We start from the raw sequence: 24,704 nt of genomic DNA, 5'->3' as shown, positions 1-24,704 counted from the left end.
GGCATTGGGGAAGTTAAGTAATTTGCTCGAGGTCGCATGCATGCTGGCCTTCAGGTATTCACACCCAGTTAGCCTGGCTCCATATTTGGCATCCTTCGTCACTATATTACATTGCCTTTCTATAGAGTGGACATTTAGTAAATGTTAACAATAATAGTTATGCTTAGTGATTGTATATTAGGTACCAGACTCTGCACTAAGTGCTTTACCTAGATTATTTCAACTCCACAACAATCCTATGAGGTAAGTACTATCATCATTCCCATTTACATAAGAGAAAACGGGTTTCGGGCGCCTAGATTGCTCAGTGGGTTGAGTGTCTGACTCTTGCTTTTGGTTCAGGTCATCATCTCAGAGTCCTAGAATGGAGCCCCCAGTGCAGGTGTGTGCGTGCGCTCAGCAGGGAGTCCACTTGAGATTCTCTCCCTCACCCTAAATAAATAACTCTTAAAAAAGAGAGAGGAAACAGGTTTAGAGAAGTTTGGCGAACCCACCCCCAAGGTCATAGAGCTAATTAGTGACATAGCTTCACTCACAACCAAAGTCTTAACCTCTGAATGCCACCATATGAGACCAACAGCTCAGGAATGGACTGACATCCAAGATGAAGACTAGAATAGCATGGAGCCTTAGGACACCTATCTCCGAAAACAGAGTCAGAACCTGAGGCATAGAACAGACCCACTCACAAGTGGGGCAGAAAGAGACCAGTCCAGAAACAGCGACCCAGAATCAGAGGGACATAGAAATAGATTTCAGCACAGCGAAAGCCCCTCCTTGACCCCATGCCCTTCTACTCTAGGAGCTCAGGAGTTGGTTGCCCAAGCAGCTCAAAGGTCTTGACGATGGAGAAACCACTTCCTGGGATCCCAAAGCGGTGACACTATCAAAGAGTTCATTCTGAGCCTCGGCAGCCTGGTGCAGGTTCCGTGGCCGCCAAGAAGGGTTAACCAGCCGGCAGGGCTTCCACGCGGGGGTGGGACCTCGGGGTGGAGACCACAGGTTAACCGTCCGGAAATGGGCTCTAGGAGGGCGGGTCCTCGGGGCGGGGCGTGCCTCCAAGGCAGAGATCCGACGGGGATGTTAACCGCCCGCGAGGAGCCCCCGTGGGGGCGTGGCCACGGCGAGGGGCGCGACCTAGGGCGGCGACGAGAGGGTTAACTGCCCCGGCGGGCCCCCTGGGGGCGGGGACTGGGGGCGGGGCGAGGCCGGGGGAGGTGCTGGAGGCGGAAGCTGCCGGCAGTCTGCGCCCAGCGCGGCTCTGCTACCTACCGCTGAGTTCCTCCTGAGGGCCGGTGACCTCCGGGCCTGGGAAGCCAAGCGAGGTTCGGGGGCGGTGACGGGGCGCGGGTTGGGGAAAGGGGCCGGCCATGGAGAGGTCCAAAGGGGGCGAACTCGCGAGAGTCTCGGGAGACCAGGACAGATGGGCGAGGGCAAGGTGATGGGCCTAAGAGCTTTGGGGGAGCCAAGAGGGAGGGGAGGGGAGTGGTGGGCAAACATGCGTGAAAGGATGGGGCGCCTGGTTGAGGAGCCCCCGCCAGGATCCCGCACTTGAAACCCTCTTTTCTCCCAACTTCTCTCTAGGTCAGTCCTGAGCGGGAGATCAACTTTCAGAAGAGAGCCGCCCCAGCAAGACTCGGGGATTCCTTCAGCTCCTCACCTCCATGGGCCAGACGGCCCTGGCAGGGGGCAGCAGCAGCACCCCCACCCCACAGACCTTGTACCCTGACCTCTCTTGTCCCGAGGGCTTGGAGGAGCTGCTGTCCGCTCCCCGTCCTGATCTGGGAGCCCAACAGCGCCACGGCTGGAACCCCAAGGACTGCTCAGAGAACATCGAGGTCAAGGAAGGGGGGTTATGCTTTGAACGGCGGCCCGTGGCCCAGAGCACTGATGGGGCCCGGGGTAAGAAGGGCTACTCGAGGGGCCTGCACGCCTGGGAGATCAGCTGGCCCCGGGAACAGAGGGGTACCCACGCCGTGGTGGGCGTGGCCACGGCCCTCGCCCCGCTGCAGGCTGACCACTATGCGGCGCTGCTGGGCAGCAACAGCGAGTCTTGGGGCTGGGACATTGGGCGGGGGAAGTTGTACCATCAGAGCAAGGGGCCCGGGGCCCCCCAGTACCCAGCCAGACCTCACGGTGAGCAGCTGGAGGTGCCGGAGAGGCTGCTGGTGGTTCTGGACATGGAGGAGGGAACTCTGGGCTACGCAATTGGGGGAACCTACCTGGGGCCAGCCTTCCGCGGACTGAAGGGCAGGACCCTGTATCCGGCAGTAAGCGCTGTCTGGGGCCAGTGCCAGGTCCGCATCAGCTACCTGGGCGGAAGGAGAGGTGAGCCCTGGGGCAGGTGTGGGGAGAGTGTTCTGTTACTGGTGGCTGTGGAACCTTGCTCGACACCTTATAAGAGCAGAGGGACTGGGGCTTCATCTGACCTGCCTCCTGCTTCTGTTCTGTGCGGGGAAAGGCTAAAGGGCTTCACAGCTTTTACTTTATCTTCCCAGCAGCAGTAGAGATGAAAGTGAGGCTCCGGAAAGCCACTTGCTACTTAGTGGTGAGCCCTCAGAACAGAGGGAGGCACTCCAGGGATTAGGGCTTTACAGCAGATATCAGCTCCCGGAGGAAGAGGTGCATAGGGTTAAATGAGTACTGGGCTTGGTGTAGGAAGAGGACGGGCTGTGCCAAGCACCCAGGGTGTGGACCAGATCCCGTGGGCTCTGACCTGTCTGTACTACTTCCTTCCTTGGACCCTAGTAAGGGGCCTTTGAGGCCCTGGGCACCTGGAGCGAGAGCAGGGAAGGAGGCAGGGCCTTTGGGTGGGGCCTCCTCTAGAAAGGTTGGGGCTAGGGCTCGGGGCTGATGGAACTTCGCTGCACTCTGCAGTTGTAGTCTTCAGCGGAGGGATGGGTACTTCTCCTCCCCTCCCCCGTGATGAGCTATTCTAGAGTGGAGGAGGGCCATCCTTCCTTTCACCTCATCAGCCCCAGCTCCAAGGCCCAATGGAATCAAAGCCTGGACTAGCTCCACCTCGGTCCAGGCTTCCTTGGCCTGTTGCTTAGGGGGCAGGCCTTAGCTAGCGCTTCACCCCCAGGGGACCGGGGATGTGTGAAATCTGTGATGCCTCCCACCCCAAGAGCAGGTGCAGAACTCGGGATGCTTTAGATCTGCCTCTCAACCAAGACCAGAGCAGGAAAGCGGAAGGGAACTTGGGCAGGACCGTATAGTTTGTGGAGGTCTGGCTAGTGCTGCGCCCCTAACCTTCCCCTCCTTCTCTCTCCCAGCGGAGCCACACTCCCTTCTGCACCTGAGCCGCCTGCGTGTGCGCCACGCCCTGGGGGATACCCGGCTTGGCCAGGTATCTGCTCTCCCCTTGCCCCCTGCCATGAAGCGCTACCTGCTCTACCAGTGACTCCTGTGACACCACAGATCGTGCGCCTGGGGCCTCAGGGCCGCCCCTCCCCCGGGAGGTGGGGAGGAGGCACTGCGGGCCTAGACCAGCTGCTTAAAGCCAGTGAGGCTGGGGGGAGGTGAGGCTGGGCCCCTACCCCAACCCAAGCTCTGGGGATCCAACAGCCCCAGAGCTGCTCAGAGGGGTGGATGGGAGGGAGCTATTATTCGAGGCTATGGCAGCCTGGTACGCAAGACGTTTTTTCAAGTAAAAACAGGAAGAGATGTACTATTGTAGAAACCTGTTTGTGGTACTTTTCTGTATAAGTGTCTTGGGCTGCCACAAAAATGAAAGAGAGAGGATATGGGCAAGCAGTGAAGAAGGACACACCACAAGGCTCAGTGCCAGGTGTTTATTTCCCCCCACACGTGGGACTGCTCACATACACAACACACACAGGCGTTGGCACCATGGGAGAGAGCAGCACCTCTGGCCTCTGACGGGAGGACAGGGCTTTCTCTCAGCCCCTGGCCTCAGGGAGTGAGATGGGAGAGGAGGGTGGCTTCCCTCTCCTGCCCTCAGTGGGGACTGAGGGGGCCCACGAGCAAATTCCACCCCTTCCGCCTCTCAGCCAAGGAGAAGCCACCTTGGTGACATGTTTCTTTCCAACCATTTCGGTTACGTGGAGAAGGGATTGGCGTGGTCCCAGCCATTAAACGGTAAGGAAGAGGTATAGTCTGGCCATGAAGGGGGCAGGTGACACCATCAGAAGCATGTGCAGGGTGGGGGCTGGGGGGAGGAGCACAGTTACGGAGCTTCTGAGCTACCTAGTCCCTGGCTTAGCAGGAAGAACAGGGGAGATGGGCCGGCTTATTGTTTGGCATTGATGATATCCACGAACTCAGGCTTGAGGGAAGCCCCGCCCACGAGGAAGCCATCCACATCAGGCTGGCTTGCCAGCTCCTTGCAGGTTGCTCCAGTCACAGAACCTGGCAAGGGCAAAGAGAGAGGGAGTGGTCAGGGATGGGACAGGAGGGCCGAGTCCACCCACATCTCAGGCAGGAGCCAAACCCACTTACCTCCATAAATGATACGGGTGCTCTGAGCCACCGCGTCAGAGACGTTGGACTTAAGCCATCCCCGGAGCTTTTCGTGTACTTCCTGGGCCTAGAACAAGAAGCCAGATGAAGTAAGCCTTTTCCTGTCTTTCACTCAAAGGCTAAAAGACCCTGGGCCCCAGTGAAGAGAGGCAGTGTGGTTTTGGGGGGAAGAACCCTGAGATCTGAGTCAGAACACCACAGCTTCAGTCCCACCCAGACCCTGAAATGGATGTCCTTGGATAAGTCAGTCTCCTTCTCTGGGCTTGGGGGCTCCTGTCTTTATTATTATTATTTTCATTTCATTTTTTATTTTAAAGTAACCTCTACACCCAACATAGGGCTCAAACTCCCAACCCCAAGATCAAAAGTCTCATGCTTTACCTACTGAGCCAGGCAGGCGCCCTGGGGGCTCCTGTCTTTAAAATGAGGGGTTGGCTCAGATGATCTCTGTTGCAGTCCAGACCTACCCAGGCAGGTAGGGGAGGGGCAGAGCTCCTGGGCTCGGTTACCTGTTGGGGTGTCGCAGTCTTGCCAGTCCCAATGGCCCATACAGGCTCATAGGCCAGAACAACCTTGCTCCAGTCCTTCACGTTATCTGTGGGACAGAGATCACAGATGGGAAGGGTGAACAGGAAGGAGCTAGCCAGCCCGTTGCCCAGGGAATGAAGCACAATGGTGGCCTAATGCCCCCTGGTGGCTGTTGGAGGAACTCCAAGTGGCACCTACACCATCGGGGCAGGAATAGAAGTGATACGGAGGATGCAAGGGTCCTCCCCCTCCCCCTTCCTTTCCTGTATCAGCATGGGATGGGGATCGAGTCAGGCTGCAGGGCATCCGACCCTACCCTCTGTGCCTCCGTAGCCCTGGTCAGGCTCAAAGGTCCCGTTTTTCAGAGTTACCTGCGATGACCTTGGTTTGCTCGAAAACAACCTTCTCAGTGATGCCAGCTTCCCTCTCATCTAGCTTCTCTCCAATGCAGGCGATTACTCCAAGTCCCTCTGCCAGGGCATGGGCCACCTTCTGTCCAATCAGCTGTTGAGTAACAGATTTAGTGAGACACCCCTCTTGGAATAAGGCATCTCTTACCTCCTCTCCGGGTTACTAACCTCATCTGACTCCCCAAAGACATGCCTTCTTTCCGAGTGCCCCAGGACTACCCACGTGGCTCCACAGTCTTTGATCATGCCAGGGCTAAAGGAAGAGAAAAAGCCATGCTTCGGCACAGAGCCCACCCTGTGGCTTTCCCCTCAATGAGGGAAGCGAGGGCAGGGTCCCCACATGCCCCTCTCCTGCCGCACCTCACCTGATCTCCCCAGTAAAGGCCCCGTTCGTCACTTTGTAGCAGTTCTGCGCAGCCACAGCAATCTTGGCATCTAGCTTCTGCCGGGCGAAGTCGATGTAGGCGGTGGGGGGTGCACAAACCACTTCTGGAGAGGAGAGAGGATGGCACAAGGGGATGAGGCACAAGGAAGCCATTCTCCAGACTCCATCCAGTGTTCTGGAGTCCCCTCGCCTTCACCTGATTTCTCAGTTCTGCCTTCCACCCCTTTTCATTCCAGCAAGATCATCTCTGTCCACTTCCCAGCCCAGGCTGGGCCTGTACCCAACTCCTTGAGTCTTCCAGGTGTCCCTGGGAGGCCATGGCCCTCGCCTTGCCCTCTGCTCTTTAACAGCTGTGGTTCTGATTTCCCCAGGCTATTCTGGTCCTGGGCACCTCCTAGACTCAGCATTCTCTTGGAGCCAACCACGCCTCCCTTCTAAAATAGCCCATCCCTACCACCCCCAGGCGAGGATTTTTAGCAAAAGCAGAAAAAGGCCAACTCCTGGGGTTTGCATTTCCGTCTTAGGGGAATAAACCAGGGCCTCTTTTGATCGGGCCAGTGTTTCTGTGATTGAGGTGAGTGGGAGGGTAAGGGCCGAGGACAGCACTCTTTTCCCGTGGGTGGTAGGGAGCTTAGCTGAGGCCTTGAGCTTTCCCGTTTGCAGCCTGCAGAAGGTTGTAGGACCGCTCCTCGTTCCCCAAGAGCGCATCTTGTTTGGCACCTGCTCAGCCCCTTCGTGGGAAGGCAGGCGCCATCCGGGCCGGCGAGGGTGAAGGATAGAGCGGGGAGCTCAGGAGGCCACCGCCGCCCGGCTGGGGGACTCGGCCCGCCCAGCGAGGCGCGGGGAGGAGTCGCGGGCTACGTGCGGCGGCGCACGGAGCAGACGGCCGAAGGGGCAGGTAGCTGGATCCCCTCACGCACGCCCAGCCCCCACAATCCGCGGCTGTCGCCAGCCTCCCGGGATCGTCCGCAGGCGCTCCGCTCCTAACCCCGGCTCCTGTCGGATGCGCCCCAAGTCTTCCCGGGCTGTGACCCAAATCTTCTCCCGCCCCACGGTCGGAGGGCACCATAACATGTGGCCCCGCCTTTCCCCCCTCGACACACCCCTGGTATTGCGGCTTTGGGGCCACGGCGCTGCGGGGTCAAAGTCCCGACCCCCAACAGCCCTCGTGCCCAGCCCGGCATCCAGGTCCACGCGGACACCCGGCTAGGAGGGCTCGGGAGAGGGCACTGCCACGCCCGACCTTCCCCCACCCCGGCGCCCGCCGCGGCCCCGGCCCGGCGAGGGCTTACCGGTGTCGGCCGGCACCTTGGCCGCGTTCAGAGTGGTGATGAGCTCCCCCAGGTTCTTCTTCCGCCCGTTCATCTTCCAGTTGCCCCCGACGAAGAACTTCCTGGAGGGCGCCATGGCGCTAGCAGTAACACACTGAAGGTCAGGAGCACCGCGCAGCCGCTGCCACTGCCCGCTTATGTAGAGCGCCGTGAGGCAGAACTCCGCCTCCTCCCCGCCCCCCGCCATGGTCAGCCCGCCCCCGCCGGGAAGCCCCGCCCGCCCGCCGCCGTTGCAATGCTCTGACGTGACCACCCCCTTATTGTAGCAACGTTCCAGGGCGTCCGGGCGCCCAGGCGCTTCAGCCCCATTGCCTGGCTTTTGGGAGGAGGCGAGAACCCGTACTCAGGGGAGCCCCACTGCACGACTGCCCCCCCAGAGGGCCAGACGTGCTTCCAAGGGGAGCTTGGACTCCGACTGCTGGGCCTGAGATCGCGCTGCTGCCCGGGAAGGAGGGAACTCTGTGGGGCATCGCTCCAACTCTGAGAAAAGGACCTCCCTTCCCCCGTCGGAGTGGCTGCATCCCTGATTGCTGAGCAGGCACCTTTGACCTGCCCAGGGGGAGGGTAGACCCGTAGTTACTGGGCCAGGAGCAGGGTGCAGAGGGGGAGGGACGGCCCGCACTGGCTCGAAACTGTGCAGCTAAGAGACAAGCAGTTCGGATCCCACCACGCCCACCCCCTACTCCAGGCGTCCCACTCTCTGCTCCAGCTGGTCCACCCGACAGGAGACTGCAGGGCCTAGGGGACCAGAGACATTTGGAAAATACCCACTTGGGACCCCTCGGGTGTGACTGCTGGAGGGAAGGCAGCGCTCTTCACCCCCTTCTTTGCTCTGTGCCACCCCACTCCACTGCCCCTGGTCTGACAGCCCCCCACCCCTCAGCTTTCTTGTACTGCCCTGGCGCTCACCCCACCCCATCTCACAGCCCATTTCCCAAGAGCTCTAGAACTAGTGAAAGTCGACAACTGCCCAGGGAGGGGGGGTAAGGGGCAGAAGCAGCTCTCCTGCTAGCCCCAGGCAAGATCAGTCTCCCTGAAGGTACCAAACAGGACACGACTTAGCCATTGTACTTTTATTCACATCGTGTATTTTGGCATTTTCCAGAGAAGGGCAGGGAAGAGACAGGGTAGGGGAAAGACAGGCTGGAGGGCGAGGGGGATCCCCATTTCCCTCACAGCCCTCCTCGCCTGACCACACAGGGAGCAAACACAAAGAGGGAGGGGAGGCACGGACACCCCCTCCTGTGGAAGAGGCTGCACAAAGCTACACCCACGCGCACACACAAACAAGCCCCCCTCCACACCAGGGGCCGCCAGGATTACACAGAGAAGCAGAGCACTGTGGGTTCACGGGGCGGGGAAAGCGACGAAGTCTCCTCACAGACAGGTGGCCGGCCCCTCCCATCCCCTTCCTGCTCTATCCCCAAAGTCTCTCGAGTGTCCCCCGCTTTGCTTGGCCATTCTCCTATGGCCTCTAGCTTCTTCCCTGCTGCTGAGGACAAAAAGAAAAAGGGTACAGAGCAGGGGGGGTGGTGGCTGAAGTCCATCCCTCAGCCCCATCCCTCATGCCAGATGGTCTGTTCCCTGTCCTCAGTGGTAAGGGGTCAGGGCAGGCTCTTAGCTGGCCACTCTCTGGTAGAAGTAGATGTAGCCCAGGTCCTTAGGTGGCTTCTCAGAGGCACACACTCTCTGGTCATTGTAGATCACCCATCTGGGGAAGCGGGTGGGGGAGGGGGGAGAAGGAGAAACAGACTGGGCATCCACTTTGCATCAACTGAGTCTCTGATGCAGCCCCTGGAGTTGATCCTGGTGATTCTGGGGCAAAGGTTCCCAACATTCGCAGCCTGAGCCCCCACACCTACAGGCTAGCTGCTACCTGCCTGAAGGGAACATCTTCAAATCCTCCAGTGCCTCTGCGGCCACCCCCACCCATTCCTGTCAGGTACAGGTCCGCAACCTTTTCTGGAAAGGGCCAGACGGTAAGTAGTTCAGTTTTGCAAGCCATCCAGTCTCTGACACAATTACTCAACCTTCCTGTTGCGGCGTGAAAACAGCCACGGACGATACATACGTGAGTAAGTGTGGTTATGCTCATTAGAACTTTATTTAGAAAAGCAGGTGGCCTTGGGCTGTCTGTCGTCTGCCGACCCCTGCTGTCAGGCGTTCTATCAATTTCTGGCATCTCTGTGCCCCCCCATCCAGCAGGCCTTTACTTTCTCCCGCAAATATTCTAAGGACTTCCAGGATGCCCCCACTCATCCCCACCAGCACTCTCCAGTTCAGAATGTACCCTGCCAGCCCCTCACCTGCCTTCCTTCTTGATGTGGCAGACATAGTGACCACACATGGTAGAGGTGCCCATGTGACTGATGAAGGCAAAGAGCTGATACTCTAGAGGAGACAAGAGAGGGGCCTGAGCACCAGTCCAGAGCTGCATCTAACAGCCCAAACTCAGGACGCCAATCCCAGGGACTGGGGGGCAGCGACTGGGTCACACGCCTGTCTCGGCCTCCTAGAATCCCACCTTCAGAAGCCGCATCAGCGGAAAGAAGCTTCTGACCCCTGTGCCCGAGGGAAGCAGAGCTGCCTTGGAATGAGCCACTGGCAGCAGACTGGCTAGATTCCACTGGCCCATCATGCTCCCCGGGGACACTCACTTCCAGGGCCATCCCGGACTTTCGGTCCTACTGGCACAGACTCGGAGATGGAGTCGGCAGCCGAGCGGCCCTCCGAGATGTCCATGGCGGCCTCTGCATCCAGGTCATCGATGTGACTGAAGATCCAGTCCACGGCCCTTTCTAAACTATTGTTCTAGGAGAGGAGGGAAGCGTTACTCTTTCTAACAAGCTCAGGGCAAGAAAACCATGAGTGAAGGCCTCAGCTCCTTCAGCACAAAAGGGTGGAGCCTCAGCCTCGGCCGTCCCACACCAGTGGTCCTCAGTCTGACTCACAGAGGACGGAACCTCACTCACCCCCACCCCGTTCTCCCCCACCGGCCCCCGGTCCTCAGCCAGGGGCAGCTCATACCGTGGCCCGCAGGGCTTTCAGGGCCTGGTCCCGGGAGAAGCCCATGGAAACGATGGTGCTCACGCAGTCCTCCGGTGGGGGGTCAGCCGCTGCACTCGTGGAGCCGGGCCCGCTGGAGCCAGGCAGGATGAGGGGGTTTGCAAAATCTGCAGAGGCGAAGGGGTTAAAGTGTGTGTGGGAGGACGACGGCCCTGCTGCACCCTGCCGCCCACCCCGGCCTACCTGGATCGTCCATGTGTGACATGACCCAGTTCATGGCGGCCTCGGCCCCACTGTTGCCTGTGTAGTAGACAGCTTTGCGGCAGGCATCCATAGGGAAGCCCATCTCCACCAGCTGGATGATGACTGATTCATCCAGCATGGGTGCTGTGGGGCGAGAAGGGAGGGCACAGTGACCCGACTCCTTGGGCCACTATCTGCTCCTCCTGCCTCCCACGGTCCAGCGCCCCCGCCCTCTCCCAATGCCCCGTTCCATGCAGTGTCCTTCCATGGCCTGGCACCTTCCTCCAGGACTAAAATGGCAGCGTGCCATAACGTGGGTCCCGCAGGACTAAAGACACAGAACTGAGGCTAAAGGTCTCCCGTGGATCCCCTCCTCGCCCACTCTCACAGAATGGGCCCCGTTTCTAGAGTATGCTGTCTCTCCCCACCCCCAAGCGATGAGGTGACAAGGGCAGGGAGGCAACCGGCCAGCGCTACTGCCAGCCACACACAGAATGTGGCTGGGAGTGCTCTACCCGGGCCTCATGTCCATCAAAAGAGGGCAGGGTAAATTTGAAAGGGAGGACAGGAGAAACACAAAGGACAGGGTCAAGGGGAGGCAGGCAGAAAAGACCCCCATCAGCAAAGGAGAGAGACAGGCAGGAAGAAGAGTCACTAACATGTCGGAGAGGAGAAGTGAGGGGAGCAGAAGGAGTCTTCGTCTTCGTTGCCATAGAAACCAAGGCTACCTTTGGGCTCATCCGGAGTGACCAGGGGTGGGGCAATGTCAGGCAGCTCCTCCTCTCCCGGCTGCAGCCCTGTACCCCTCAGCTGGGAGATGTCTAGCTCTTCCGGCATCTCAATGGACACATCTGTAATTGGAATGGCGGGGAAAGGGTCACCTCAGCAGCTCCCTGGGGCCCTCCCTGAGAAAGCACTGGGGGATCCTCAAAGCCCTGCCCCCACATCTTGGCACTGCTCTGGAGTAAGGAGCTGCTCAGAGCGGTACCGACTGCAGGGGTCCCAGTGTAATGTAATGGTCGGTCTGGGAATCAGGAGGCCTGGATTCTAGTCCTAGATCTACCTCAGATGCGCTAAGGACAAGGACAGGGGCCTCCAACTTGTACAAAAGAATGATCTCATACCTCTGTGGGTCTCGACTTATCTAGGACACAAAGTGAAATCTGGAGTTCTCAAAGTTGTCAGCGGCTCTAAGACTCACGAGAACCGTTTCAAGATGATCTAAACGAGAACCTCTCACCAAGTATAAAAGTGAAACTATGAAAACCGCTTTTTTTTGTAAATTATCACTGTAAAGTCAAGTGTTTTAATATTTTTAGTCCGTGCTTTTCAAACTCGGCTCATTTTCAAACATTCAGGGTGATATTTTCCTCCTTCAGAGGAAAGCCAAAGAAACGCTAGTTTACACATGGTAAGGCCCCTTCTTCTTCTAGCATTTTCTGCTTAACCTCCCTCACTCGTCCCAGCCACCATACCCAGTTTCTTGGGCACCCAGTCTAAGCCGAAGGTGAACTTCTTGATCTGGATGACCAGGTAGTCAGGGAAAGAGGCAAATCGTGTGGTCCTAGGGAAGAGAGAATGTCCTGGTACCCAGAGAATTCCAAAGTTCTCCTCTCCTGAAACCCCCACCCTGGGGTTCAGCCTCTCGCGGGTAGAAGACCTGATAGCCCAGAAGATACTCCATATTCTTATCTTGCCCTGGGAAGGCATCAGAGCATCTGCAGACAAGGAGCGGCAGAAGCCAGGGGCCTGTCAAAGGGGGGGTGGGGGGAAAGGGCTGAAATCCCTTGAGACCAAAGCACTCTTTCAGATCTCAAGCTTATGCCAACGACAGAATGAGGCCCAAACTCAGGCCATTAGCTAGAAATCCAAATTCTGTCCAAAAGGGATACTATGTGCCTTTGTTCTGCCAAGACTGAGGGCACAAGTGGACAGACGCTGCACTAAAACAGGACCCTGTCCCACAGGAGAAGATGGGGTAACAGGGGCAGGACAAGGGAATGTGGCAATCATCCACGTCGACTCCTGCTGGGGCCTCTCGCTTCCCTCAGGGCCAGATGACCAGCCCCAACTGACACAGCCCTGAGAATCCAACCGCGAAGGGACGGAAGACTGAGAACGAGGCAGAGAGTATCTTTGGGGTCACCCTGATAGTGGCCCGAAAGCTTCAGCGCAGACCAACAGGACTTACTTGACAGCTACTGATTTGGCCTGCAGGGCCGTGCTCCAGAAGTCGTCCACCTGCTCCGGGGCCCCGTAGGCCTCCAGGCAGGAGCTGAAGGGCACCTGGGCCCGAACCAGTTCTGGCAGCGGCAGCTTCTCCTCCTCGGCTTGCCGCTTCTTCTCCTCATACTCCAGAAGCTCCTCTGGGGACAGAATCGGTGGGTGAGTCCTTCAGAGGCTACTGCCTCTTGCCCTCCTTAGCCGTGCCAGACTGCTGCTCCCCCCTCTCCAAACCCGCGTGACACACATCCACATATGGCCTCGCCTCTCGTCCTCAGCACAGCGCTGACAAGCAAAGGTGAGCCTACCTCCCCAAGCCAGCCCCACTCCAGACCTCTGGCTGGGGGAGCAGGGCGTGCCGTGGGCTCTTCTCCCACAAGGTGGCCAAGTGCTTCTCCCGGGCCTCACAGTCCCACTGCACCCAGGCCCCGCAGAGAGCAACCTGCCTTTGTTAAGGGCCGCGTCCATGGGCACAGGCAGCTGCATGATGTAGTCCACTCGCTGGGTGTACTTCACCTTCTCCGTGGCCAGGCACTTGATCTTTTCCTCCACCAAGAAGCGAAACACCTCGTTAGGGTTTTCAGAGCTCCGACAATTCCTCTGTGGGAAAGAGGCGGGGTGGGGAGGTCCGCGCAGCCAGGGAAGGGGATGGGTGCCTGAAAGGGTCACTAGGGTATGGGGAAGAGAGAGGAAAGGAAGGGTGTCTACCCCTAGGAGGCTCAGCAATGCAAGAATAACTCCTTCCCTACTCAACTTCCCCTCCCCAGCCCCGGCGCCATCGCGGCACTGGGAGACCGTGGTGGAATGTGTGTGTATTTTTCTCTACAGGCAATAAGCATCTTCATCTCATTTTCTCTGGCTGTATCCTTCATTCGGCTGCAAGCCCATCAAGTGTAAGGATCACTGCTTAGCGTTACCATTCTCCTCAGGGGCACCCACCACTCACAGGGAAGGCCCAGTGCACACAGACCCCCGGGTCCCAGGGGCGGGCTGGCTGGGGTTGACCGGAAAGAATGGGCAGGAGGGAGAAGGGAGAGAACTGCAGGCAGGTGGAGGCGGTGTGGACTGCCCTCCTTGCTGTCTTCCCAACCCTTACCTCCACCATGTTGATGAGGTGAAGAAAGAACTCTTGGGCGTCCTGCTGTCGGTTGGTGGAGAACTCAGGGTGACCCTTGCCAATGAGGGCCTTGAACATCCGAGGGGCAATGCCATCTTGAACTTCCTAGGCAGAGCCAGGGCAGCGATTCAGCTGGGGCTCAAGAGGCCACCAAGGGGCTTTGTTTAGACATCTCCCAGACCTCAGTCTCCCCTTAATTCCAGAGCCTGAAAGGGATAGAGTCCCAGCCTCACCTTTTGTTCTGGCACCTGCTCCCCATCGCCTGATTCCGGTGCTGGCTTGGAATATTCTCCCGAGAGCAGGCCATGGCCCAGTTTGGCCCTGTGTTCACATCCAAGAGAACCATTTAGCTTCAGTCCACTAATGATCGTCCGACCTCTCTCTGTGCCTTTCCTCCCCAACTCAACCCTTGCTTACAGCCCGTAGGCAACCCTCTGCAAGGGGAAAAACCGCGGAGTCCCAGGAGCCCCACTCAAGGCAGACAGCACGGCCAGAGGCAAAGAGCCTGCGCTGCTACCCACTCCAGATGCTCACGGAGGAGAAAGCAGGCACACTGGCTGCGAGGCTCTCAAGAGCCTTTGTACACGGGACCTGGCTACATACACCTGGGTGCTGAAGTCCTGGGTAGGGTCCGTCGGAGCATTCTGGAAGATCTTCTCCAGCTTATCCACATACCTAAGAGCCAAGGGAAGCATAATCGGAGGTGCTCTGGCAGGGGCTCCAAAGGAAAGGGGAGGCAGTATTATCCACTTGCTTGGGGCACAGGCTCCCTCCAGAGTGAGGAGTTAGGTGGTTGAACCATGGAGTCCCATTTCTCTCCGGCAACCTGCCCTTCCTCCCCTTCTCAACTATGCCAGCATGCAGTGTATTCTGCTGTCTTCTTTCCCGGCCTCCTCCCCAGGAGTGAGCCGGGAGAAGGGAGAAGGCAGCCTGGGAGAAGGGCAAGGACAGTTCCCATTCTTCAGGATGGAACGGGTCAACACATTGTTCAAGTTTCCACATACGCTTCAGGTCCTTCTCAGAAGGCAGATGCTCTTCTGCTCAGAACGTGCCTTTTCTCTCTCCCAGTGTCCCAGGCACTCCCCTCTCCCCAAGGGCTACATGGCCACGGTAGGTCCTCATCTGCTGTCACTGGCCTCAAGTAAAGAGCACCTCCCCCCGCCCGAGTCAGTCAGGAGGCCAGGGAGCGCCCTGGGATTTGGTGTTCTGTCCTCAGGGGGCCCGTGGGGCTGGGGAACAGTGCTGCTCTAACTGATGGGAGCGTGCCAGCCACAGCATCACAGGAATGAAGACTAAGCCGGAACACAGAGGTCCTGACAGCTGCGGGGTCAGGGGTCCAGGGCCCAGTCACGGGGAGGGGGCACCACTCACTTCCTCTGGAAGTCAGGGATGCTGAAGAGCACCTGGACCACCGAGTTGAGGTAGCAGCTGTTACCCAGGTTCCGGATGCCCGTGTAGCCAGGCCCAAACAGGGGCTTCAGTGGCACACTCGACTCCTGGATCAGCTCCCACTCGCCAATCCGCTGGTTCATATCGATCTCCAGCTCCGTCATCGTCTTGTCCGTCTGCAAGGGAAGGGGCACTTCAGACAGGGTGAGAGACTCAGTCCTGGACTTTTCACACCGATCCCTCACAGGGTCCCGGACGATCCCCGGCTGGAGCTCTGAATATGTTCGATTACGGACTCTGCGAACGGGAGACACACTGCCTATTCCCAGTCCCAGTCCCAGTTCCAGAAGGCTATGAGCGATTGCCCCTGAGGCCTGTTAGTCATCAGGCCTCCGCTCTGGTGACAGGAAAAAATGAATGTAATTCCCTCCATTTGAAGTGCTTTTTCCATTCCGAAGTTACCCCTTCTCACCTCTCAGCTCTCCACTCAAGCATCACTTCCTCGATCCCCTCGACCGGCCAGATCCTCCTGCTATTACACCACTCCTGCACCACCTCTCTGTCTCGCTCTCTTTTTTTGTTTTTTTTTTATTGAGTAGACTTCACACTGGGCATGGAGCCCGACACAGGGCTTGAACTCATGACCCTGAGATCAAGACCCGAGTTGAGATTAAGAGTTGGATGCTTGGGGCGCCTGGGTGGCTCAGTCATTAAGCGTCTGCCTTCGGCTCAGGCCGTGATCCCAGAGTTCTGGGATCGAGCCCCGCATCAGGCTCTTCCGCTGGAAGCCTGCTTCTTCCTCTCCCACTCCCCCTGCTCGTGTTCCCTCTCTCGCTGGCTGTCTCTCTCTGTCAAATAAATAAAATCTTAAAAAAAAAAAAAAAAGAAAAGAGTTGGATGCTTAACGGACTGAGCCACCCAGGCGCCCCCTACATCTCTCACAGCACCCGTCGGTTTGTGGTTATTCACTCATTTGCCTGCGCAGATGATGAATGTCTGCCTTTCCATCTAGAATGTTAAAGCTCTGTCTTAGTCACACAGGGACAAGCACATAGTGGGTACTCAGTAGTATTCAATGAATGAATAAATGATTCTAGAAAGTTTTTCAAAGGAAGCACAAATGTCTTGGGGCCTGGGATAACTGTGGCAGCTGTCGTCGACGTGCTGCTTCAGCCTCAGCCAGGAAGGGCCTGGCGGGCAGGGATGGAGAATCCGAAGCCGAAGGGGATCTCACCTTCTGCATCTTTAGCATGTCGATGCCAAAGTGGGACAGGTGCTCAGCCAGGTTGGGGTCCAGGACCATGTCATCCTCATCATAGGAGTACACGTCTAGGGCAGGAGGCAGGAGCAGTGTCAGAAGGGGTGGCTCCGGACTGGCCTGGCCAATCCCACTCCCTGCCCCAAGGGGAGGAGCTGGTGGGACAGAGGATGAGCCCATAAAGGTAACCCTCTTGGCTGCCCTGAGTAGCAGTGAGGTCACGGACCCTTCGGAGACTGGGTGGCAGGGAAGACGGGGTGAAAGAGGGCAAGGGCTGGAGTTACTTGCGACTCTACTGCGCAGGGTAAGGTGCTAGGGTCAGATGGGTTTGGAAGGATACTCGCTAAACAGATAATGCTGGTAACCTCTAAGAAAGGGACTGGGATTTGGGGGGTTAACTGAAGATTTACTCTCATCTGCGATATTTTCATTGTTTATCAAGAGAATGTATTGACGTGTTATCCGCGTCCTATACAACGAGTAACAGTTAAGACACACTTCAGCATGGAGGGAGCGAGGAGGGGAGGGAGTACCAGCTCCATCAGGTGTGATGGTGCCCAGCTTGACAGCTAACGGGTAGCCCATCTCCCTGTAGTGCTCCACGGCGTGGTTGTTGCCCCCACTGCCGTCGAAGTAGCGTCGGCCACAGAGAATGGAGCCATCTGTCAGGTTGAGCCACAGGTTCTCTCTCATGTCACACTTGGAACATTTCCAGCCACTAACCCAGGGAGAAGAAAGTCAGCTGAAATCAGGGTTAGGGGTATATGGGATTGGCCCCTGCCAGTCCAAGAGCTCTCTCTTTTCCTCTCCTCCGGTCGTCCCTTGCTGAATTCATTTCCCCCAGCCCCCTCCTTCGCCTACTCCCGACCCTCTCTCCCACCAGATTCCCCAGGAGGGTGGCCTCTCTGCCCCTGCTCTGGGGGTTGTGCCCCAAGGTGGAGGGGCCAAGCCTCACCAAGGCGGGATTCGAGCAGGGTTGTCCAGCTGCTTGAGGTTGAAGGCATGCTTAGACACCTGCCGTACTTCCCCATCCCAGGCCTGCACCTCCTGCTTGCGGGAGGCCGAGTCAGCAGACAGGAGGGCCTCCACCGCACTGGTCACCTGGGGGAAACAGAGGATCAGAGACGGTACCCAGCCCTCCCCCCTCCCCTGCCCCTCTAGCCCCTCCGTCTCGAGCTTTCTTGGGGCTTGCCCGAGACATCACTGCTTGGGGCCCGCTTGCCCTTGAGTCCCTGGTAAGGTGGGAAGGTATTCATACCCGATCTCTGACAATGTCAGGCAGTCCCCCCAACCCATCCCGGGCAATTTCCAGGTAATCCGGCAAAATAACAATCTTCACATCCTCATCATATTCAAACTTCTCCTCGCTGAGGTCAAACCCGCCTTCCATGCCTGGTGAAACAGGGAAGAGGAGGGAGGGTAGGACAACAACCACAGGTATATGTCCTTCCTCTGATACAGCATCCCATTGTGCCCCCCTCCAGAGCTCTAGGGCCATTGATCAGGCCCATTCTTTTGGGGCTTTCCTAAAAGAACTGAGAGCAGGGAAGACCAGCTCAGGCAGAACAGGACTGTAATGGTGCTCACCAATAGCCAACCGGGTGGGCTTCTTCCTGGGGGGGTCTCCGGTGCTTGTAGTGGTGTCCTCCTCCTTCTGCAATGAGGCAGGAAGGGCCAGGATCAGCAATGGGTACCAGGGAAGGGACAAATGGGGAGGACAGACAGGACAGAGTGGGTTAATCTTAGAAGGGAATGGAGCTAAAAAAACATGTGTGCTGAGTTCTAATGCTACCAACAGAAATAGGTGAGAGTGGGAAACAGAGGCCAATAGGTCAGAATGGAAGAGACAGATTCAAAATGGAGGCCCAGGGACATGTGCCTGAATGTCCCCAGGCCTTGCCCCAGCCCTGTCCCTACCGGGCGCCGGGTCCTCCGGAGGTGCAGGTAGACTCGCTGGCCCGTCTTGTTGAAATGTTTCTCCACATACTGTTTCCCAAAGCCCAGGAATGTGTTCATGCAGATGTAGAGGCCACCCTCAGACTCCTGCAGTACGAGAAAAAGGGGAGAAAACACAGGGAGGATGAAGCCTGGCCAGGTGGGGAAACCACCAAAACCTCCAAAAGAAAGGCTCTGTTCGCCAACACCATGTGGCTCTTGGCAAGTCATTTAGCCTTTTAGGACCTGGTGCATGGTGAAGATTCTCCCCATTCTCCTATGACTGATACCAACCAAGGACGCCAGGGGCTGAGCAACACCTGCCAGTCACCATTCTTCTTCCTTGTTCCTTCTTTGGGCTCTGGAGCTTTCCAATCAATTGTAGAGAACTCCCTTTACCTCTTCTTCTTCTTCTTTTTTTTTTTTTATTTATTTACTTGAGAGAGAGCAAGCAAGCGCAAGCACACAAGCAGGGGAAGTGGGAGAGGGAGAGGGAGAGGCAGGCTCCCCGCTAAGCAGGGAGCCCGACACAGGACTTGATCCCAGGACCCCGGGATCGTGACCTGAGCCAAAGGCAGACACCTAACCAACTAAGCCACCCCGGCGCCCCCCTTTACCTCTTTCCTTGAGGTAAACGGGAATCAAATACCATGGACTTCCAGCGCCAGTGATTATATTTAGAGGGAAAAGGGGTCCCTTCCTGGGAGAGGAAAGGCTTGAATTTCAGACATGGAACCTAAACCAGGGACACAATGACAAACACTGCCTCATCTCCAGGACTCAGGAAACTTTCCGGACTGGAGGAGCAGAGAGATTCTAGCACTTGAACAATACACCCAGCTCCTAAGCTTGCCAGCAAGCCCAGACTTTTCATTTACCACACCCCACTAGGTCGTCAAACCTTGGTCCACACTGAGTCTTCTCCCTCCTTTCCTGCTAAAGCCTGGCTCCAGGGTAAGGATGCCTTGTCCGGGGCTCACTGCTATACCTGGGCCTACTCTGGCAGGGACACGAAGACCAGCATTCTCCAGCCACTACCCTGCTGCTTCCCTTCTGACCAATAACTACATCCCCACTGAAGTCCATCAACTGCCAACCTCAAAGCCATTTCCTCTATAGAATAATCTTGCAACACCTGCTGAGACAGCTAAAACACATATAACCCAAGAAGAAAACAGGGGAAGACAAGGGTCCACCCTAAATCACAGCTAAGGAGGGAGGATGAGCTTCTCTAAAACAGAACAAGTCTGCCAGTGCCTTTGTGAATAGTGATGGATAAGGTGGAGGAGGTAATTGGAGGAAACAAGAGTCTTCCCTCAGATCCGAGCAACGACAGGCATCTTCTTCCTTGAATAAACGCCTCAGTGGCCTTGAAAAATTCTCTGCTGTGATATGAAAAATAGGGCACGGTCTAAGGCAGTTCTTGGTCCCACAGATTGCTCTGTACCACTCCCTAGAACAGTGTGGATTGCAATGTTGATGAGCAAATGGAACATTTTTCATCAGGGAGGTCAAATAAGCTCTCTTTCTACCATGAACCCAATTTGAAGATAATCAAACATGCCGGAAGTTGGTTAGGAAAGCAATTAAGCCACACTGGAGATCTCCTGACTTGGGATGAGAGAAGGAAAGTACAACAAGCTTACAAAAACAGCATTTGGATGATTCGAAGCAGTTACTAAGGAGAGAGTGTGAAGAAGGGAGCCGCTGACTTCTACCATCTGTTGGTAATTAAGAAAAACCTTTCCCTCCTGAGAAAGCCAGTGCTTCACCAAGCCCTGCACTTGATGAACTGGGTGGCATGTGGGAGCTCCGCGGGAAATGAACTCCTCTGTTGGAAATAAAAAACGCTGGTTTCCCCAAGGCTTGGGAACCCTGGAGCTCTGCTCTGAGCCGTCCTCTTTTAGCTCTGCCAAGCCAGATTCCCAGAGAAGCAGCACATTGTCTGAGGCTCAGATCAAAGCCTAGCAAACCAAGCAACCACAAATCACAGTGATGATCCTGAACTGGGCCTTAGATCATACTGCTATACTCAGCACTGGCGATGCATTAATGAAGCCTTTCCACTCTGACTTGCAGTTTTCCCAGCCATGAGCTGGTCTGGCTGAACACCCTGGGCAGGGCCCGGCAGCCGCTGGTCGGGAGGGGTAGCGAGGGGGGCGGATCCCAACCAGGCTGCTGCCCTCTCAGTTAAGGCTCTGGCCAGGCCAAAGGCTAGTCTCCGCTTAAGGGTGACACAGGAAGGCAGAACTGCAAGAAGGGAGGTTCCGGGTGGAGCCTGCAAAACGTGAAGCATGGTGTGGGTGGAGGCTTTGTCTAACTAGTCAGGAGTGGGAGCGGGATGGGAAAGAGATTTAGTATCCTCCACGAAAGACACCATCTCTCTGGGAATACTTTTAAAAGGGTTCCCTCTGCTCTCTGTGATGGGCGGGAAAAAGAGAGGGGGCTGCGGTTACAGGTCACCTCAAAGGAGAAACGACATGAGCTTTCCTCCCTTCTTTCCTCTCCTCCCTACCACCAATGACCCACCTCCCCGCCCCCTGTCCACATTAACCATGGGTGGAGTCTCTCTAACTCGGGCCTTCTCAGAACCGGCCTTCTTCACGGTCCCTTCCAGACTACTAGGCGCCTAGGAACTGCACTCCCCACCCTCCAACCCTAACCCCGGCCCGGAACAGTGCGGGTTCGCCCCATCCCTCCCACATGGGACTACAAAACCCGGAGAGCCGTGCGCGGCTGGCAAGGCCAACTCCCAGGCTTTCGCAGGGGTCCACTTGGGGGATGTAGTCCGACAATCGGGATGCGCCTCTACCTTGGAACGGCAATGAGGGGAGAGAGCGACTACGATCCCCACAGTGCTCCACGAGACGGGGAACGGGTGAGGCGGGCGCGGTGGCTTCCGGGGGCGGTAGTCATACGACAGCTCCAGCTAATTAAATGCAACGGCAGGGAGGAGCGTGGGAGACTACAAGTCCCATGGTGCATCGCAGGGAGGCGGTAGCCCAAGCCTTGCAGGCCCCGGCAGAATGACCAGGGAGATGGAAGGAAGTCGTGCTCGCTGCGGGCGTGGGGAATGGGCTTACCGGTGTGTCGAAGGAGAAGGCGCACTCGTCTTTGTGGACCCGGTCTCCAGCCTTAGGAACCCGGATCGTCGGTAATACTGACAGCAGCGCCTCCTCACTCAGCTCCGCCATGACACCGGCAGCAGCTCCTCCACACACAGCAGCTCCCACCGTTCCCAGTCCCCCACCCCCTAGGCTTGCCGTCCAATGAGGACTACTCGTTAGGTGCATGCGCTAAAGGGAGGACGCGCGAGAATGGCAGTTGGACGCAGCTTGCCTACTAGTGCTCCGCCCTCTGCCCTACTCTTGACTAACGCCAATGAAAAGCGCTTCTAATGCAACCGATGGTCGAAAGAACCAATCCCACGCTCCCAAGGGCAGAGCGCATGTAGAGCAGTGAGGTGGGTCCCGGAGTTTTGGATGCTCGGACTCTGGGACCCCTACAGTCCCTTTGCGTGTCTTCTATCAAAGAGCAGAAACTGACGGTTGTTTAAACCAATCAATCCCAGAAACTTTCCTGGGTCCTGTCCAATCGGAAAATAGAAGGCCAGTTGTATTCTCGGCATTTGAAAAGGGGCTGTCCAATGAGGCGGAGTTTGAGAGGGTTGGTGTCGAGTGATTGATGACTCCTTCAACCAATAAGGATTACTATCTCTCTCGCCTCAGAAAAACCTTCCTAACTACATCTCCAGCTGGATCTGTAGAAAATCGCGTAAAAATTCATGACTCTATTTTTTTTTTTTTCAAATAAAATCGTATGGTTTTGAAACTGAAGGTCTTCAAAGCGAAGGCTGGCACTCCTCAAAGTCTCACGACGGACAACTCGGAACCCTTGGCCGAACGAAAGTCCCCTCATCTGGGCGGTGTCAGCCCTCGGCGAGCCGAGCCCCTGCTCATTGGCCCCATGGTCCTCATGATAGACGTCGTGCCAGCCCAATGGCTTCCTGAACTGGAGGCGGGTCTCACAAGGAGGCCTATAGGAGCTTACGTCGGCTCCACCAATAGAGTCAAAGCAGGGGGCGTGGCGGGAGGTTTGAAACTCGGCGTCGGGAGTTGCGGCTCGAGCTGCTGTGCACCCAAAAGAGGAATCGGGGCCTGGTAAGTGATTTGAATTAATTCGTGAGGAAGTTAGAGGGCCCAGCAGGCCCGGAATGAGCTGGCCTGTCGGCTGCACCAATCATTATCTCCACAGAGGCCTCTGGCCCAGCGGCCGGAAGGTTCCTCGGCCGGGAACCGGGAAGAGCGGGTGGTCTGCAGTCAGAGGTCAGACGTGGTCGCGGTAATGGCTGAGACCTGAGTCATTTCTCACAGGCGTCCCCTCCTCGCCCCGGGCCGGGCCCTGCCCCACCTTATTCCTCTTGGTTGAGATGGGCTCAGCCAAGAGCGCCCCAGTCACTCCGGCGCGGCCTCCGCCGCACAACAAGCTTCTGGCCCGAGTGGCGGACCCCCGTTCACCTAGTGCCGGCATCCTGCGCACTCCCATCCAGGTACTGCGGGCCGGGCTGTGGGAGGCATGGTCTGAATTCTTGGGCGTCTGCCTAAAGTGATTCTGAGAAAGCCCTCACGCCCTCCTCCTCTTTCTGATTTGAGACTTTGTTTTCCACTGTCTTAATCCGGATGGGGTAGGCTGAATGCCTGAGGGCCTTGGCAGTGACTGCCTGGAATATCCACCTGGGGCTAGAGACCTGGGGGTAGGGGGAGGAGAAAGAGTCAGGGTCCAGACTTGTAGCCTTTGGTTCTGCCAGGTGGAGAGCTCTCCACAGCCAAACCTACCAGCAGGGGAGCAGCTGGAGGGTCCGAATCAGGCCCAAGACTCTGATCCCCGCTCTCCTACCCTTGGCATTGCACGGACACCTATGAAGACCAGCAGCGGAGGTAAATGGTGGGCCCAGGGAATTCTGGCAAGGCTGTCACCTAGCATCCATGGGTTGGGCCAGCGAGGCCATCTTCTGAGAGCTCCTTCTAAAAGGAGCCTCCATCCTCTTGCTTTGAACCAATCTCACTCTTCTCTCAACATTTCTTCTCTCACCTTGATTTCTCTCTTCCCAATCCCTCACCCACCAGCGCATGAATCCTAAAATTCCTGTGTCTTCTCCTTGCTGAATGATTTGTATCACAGGGTCACTATCTCACTTGACTTCTCCCCTCTAGAGCCCCCAAGCCCACTGGTGAAACAGCTGAGTGAAGTCTTTGAGACCGAAGCCCCCAAATCGAATCTGCCCCCAGAGCCTCTTCTGCCTTCAGAGGCAACTTCATCTTCTGAATTGGACTTGCCTCTGGGCACCCAGTTTTCCCTTGAGGACCAGGTGCCACCTTGGAGCCAGACTGAGCTCCCCTCCAAGCAGGTGTTCTCCAAGGAGGAAGCAGGACAACCCTCAGAAGCCCCCATGGCTGGCCAGAGCTCCGACAAGCCCTCGAGAGACCCTGAGACTCCCCGATCTTCAGGTACAGAATCTAAGCAAGGTAGAGGGAAGAGAAATCGGGATAATGTGCACGGATGAGTGTAGGAGGAATAAACTGTAAGCCCCTAATTTTGGCTTTTGGCTTTAACTCCTTACCCACCCTAGGTTCTAAGCACAATAGACGGAAAGCAAATGGCAAGGTACTAGGGAGATCTCCCCTCACCATCCTACAGGATGACAACTCCCCTGGAACTCTGACACCACGACAGGTAAAGGGAGAGAGGGTGAAAACTGTTACTAAGAAATCCAGGGTAGAGGGTGGGAGACCTTTTTACCCAATCTTCCCTCTCCTTAACAACATCCCTCCCCACTCCAACTCACACACTGCTTTTGGCAGGGTAAGCGGCCTTCTTCCCTGAGTGAAAATGCTAGGGAGCTAAAGGAAGGGGCCATTCTGGGAACTGGACGACTTCTGAAAACAGGAGGCCGAGTGTGGGAGCAGGGCCAGGACCAGGACAAGGAAAATCAGCATTTTCCAAACTTGGTGGAGAACTAGCCCAAGCGTGGCCCCAGCGCTGGCTTCACCCACCAGGGGCCTAGTGATGTTGCGTCCCCTCAACCCCATCTTTCCCTGGGAGACTGGAAAGGTTCATTGTCTTCAACCCCCCACTATACTCCAGCTCGGGGACTGAGCGCTTTCTTGGGCTTTCTTTGTGTCTCATGTGTTTCTTGTATATTAAAGGAAGTGGTTTTAAATGATGTTTTTAAGTGTTCTACCTAAGCCTTGGAGTGGGCCTCGTACGTAGAAAAGTAGCCTGGGGAACTTGGGTTCCCTGTCTTCCAAGCCAATCACACGCTTCCCATAAATCCTTGAACTTTTCCTCTTGCTCTCCCTAGGTGTTCACTTCTAGGGCTTTAGCTATCATTTATTTA

At 56.7% G+C, this 24,704-nt stretch overlaps 5 protein-coding genes across 8 annotated transcripts in view; 3 read left to right on the top strand and 2 right to left on the bottom strand.

Moving 5' to 3' along the window:
* PHB2 (prohibitin 2) overlaps positions 1 to 24,704 on the top strand; it is a 124,423-nt gene that overhangs the window by 72,806 nt on the left and 26,913 nt on the right. The gene's annotated exons all lie outside the window — the stretch shown is intronic.
* SPSB2 (splA/ryanodine receptor domain and SOCS box containing 2) lies at positions 1,233 to 3,691 on the top strand. The gene is made up of 3 exons (XM_026502558.4): positions 1,233 to 1,325; positions 1,585 to 2,328; positions 3,276 to 3,691. The coding sequence occupies exons 2-3, from the start codon at positions 1,665 to 1,667 to the stop codon at positions 3,401 to 3,403; spliced, it is 792 nt and encodes a 263-aa protein (XP_026358343.1). The 5' UTR covers positions 1,233 to 1,325; positions 1,585 to 1,664; the 3' UTR covers positions 3,404 to 3,691.
* Positions 3,781 to 7,326, bottom strand: TPI1 (triosephosphate isomerase 1). Of its 2 annotated transcripts, none has more exons than XM_026502560.3 (7): positions 7,098 to 7,326; positions 5,786 to 5,909; positions 5,589 to 5,673; positions 5,382 to 5,514; positions 4,992 to 5,077; positions 4,462 to 4,549; positions 3,781 to 4,371 (listed from the first exon to the last, which is right to left on the bottom strand). In XM_026502560.3, exons 1-7 carry the CDS (start codon positions 7,321 to 7,323, stop codon positions 4,253 to 4,255), a joined length of 861 nt encoding a protein of 286 aa, XP_026358345.1. In that variant the 5' UTR covers positions 7,324 to 7,326; the 3' UTR covers positions 3,781 to 4,252. The 2 variants fall into 2 exon arrangements, with proteins under 2 accessions (XP_026358345.1, XP_044241201.1); XM_044385266.3 differs by lacking the exon at positions 7,098 to 7,326 and adding an exon at positions 6,526 to 6,546.
* USP5 (ubiquitin specific peptidase 5) lies at positions 8,195 to 21,619 on the bottom strand. 2 transcript variants are annotated; one of them, XM_026502561.4, is made up of 20 exons: positions 21,391 to 21,619; positions 18,290 to 18,415; positions 17,960 to 18,026; positions 17,631 to 17,764; positions 17,328 to 17,473; positions 16,906 to 17,090; positions 16,349 to 16,443; positions 15,097 to 15,290; positions 14,329 to 14,400; positions 13,959 to 14,046; positions 13,705 to 13,830; positions 13,055 to 13,208; positions 12,577 to 12,751; positions 11,861 to 11,949; positions 11,045 to 11,236; positions 10,386 to 10,529; positions 10,164 to 10,309; positions 9,794 to 9,947; positions 9,443 to 9,527; positions 8,195 to 8,847 (listed from the first exon to the last, which is right to left on the bottom strand). In XM_026502561.4, exons 1-20 carry the CDS (start codon positions 21,598 to 21,600, stop codon positions 8,754 to 8,756), a joined length of 2,676 nt encoding a protein of 891 aa, XP_026358346.1. In that variant the 5' UTR covers positions 21,601 to 21,619; the 3' UTR covers positions 8,195 to 8,753. The 2 variants fall into 2 exon arrangements, with proteins under 2 accessions (XP_026358346.1, XP_026358347.1); XM_026502562.4 differs by having other exon boundaries at positions 11,114 to 11,236.
* Positions 22,335 to 24,528, top strand: CDCA3 (cell division cycle associated 3). Of its 2 annotated transcripts, none has more exons than XM_026502567.4 (6): positions 22,335 to 22,467; positions 22,681 to 22,856; positions 23,115 to 23,244; positions 23,521 to 23,814; positions 23,937 to 24,040; positions 24,169 to 24,528. In XM_026502567.4, the coding sequence occupies exons 2-6, from the start codon at positions 22,737 to 22,739 to the stop codon at positions 24,325 to 24,327; spliced, it is 807 nt and encodes a 268-aa protein (XP_026358352.1). In that variant the 5' UTR covers positions 22,335 to 22,467; positions 22,681 to 22,736; the 3' UTR covers positions 24,328 to 24,528. The 2 variants fall into 2 exon arrangements, with proteins under 2 accessions (XP_026358352.1, XP_026358351.1); XM_026502566.4 differs by having other exon boundaries at positions 22,562 to 22,856.

This window comes from Ursus arctos, unplaced genomic scaffold (assembly GCF_023065955.2).
Source record: "Ursus arctos isolate Adak ecotype North America unplaced genomic scaffold, UrsArc2.0 scaffold_26, whole genome shotgun sequence".
Classification (NCBI taxonomy): Eukaryota; Metazoa; Chordata; class Mammalia; order Carnivora; family Ursidae; genus Ursus; species Ursus arctos.
This window is presented reverse-complemented; position numbering and strand designations above follow the sequence as displayed.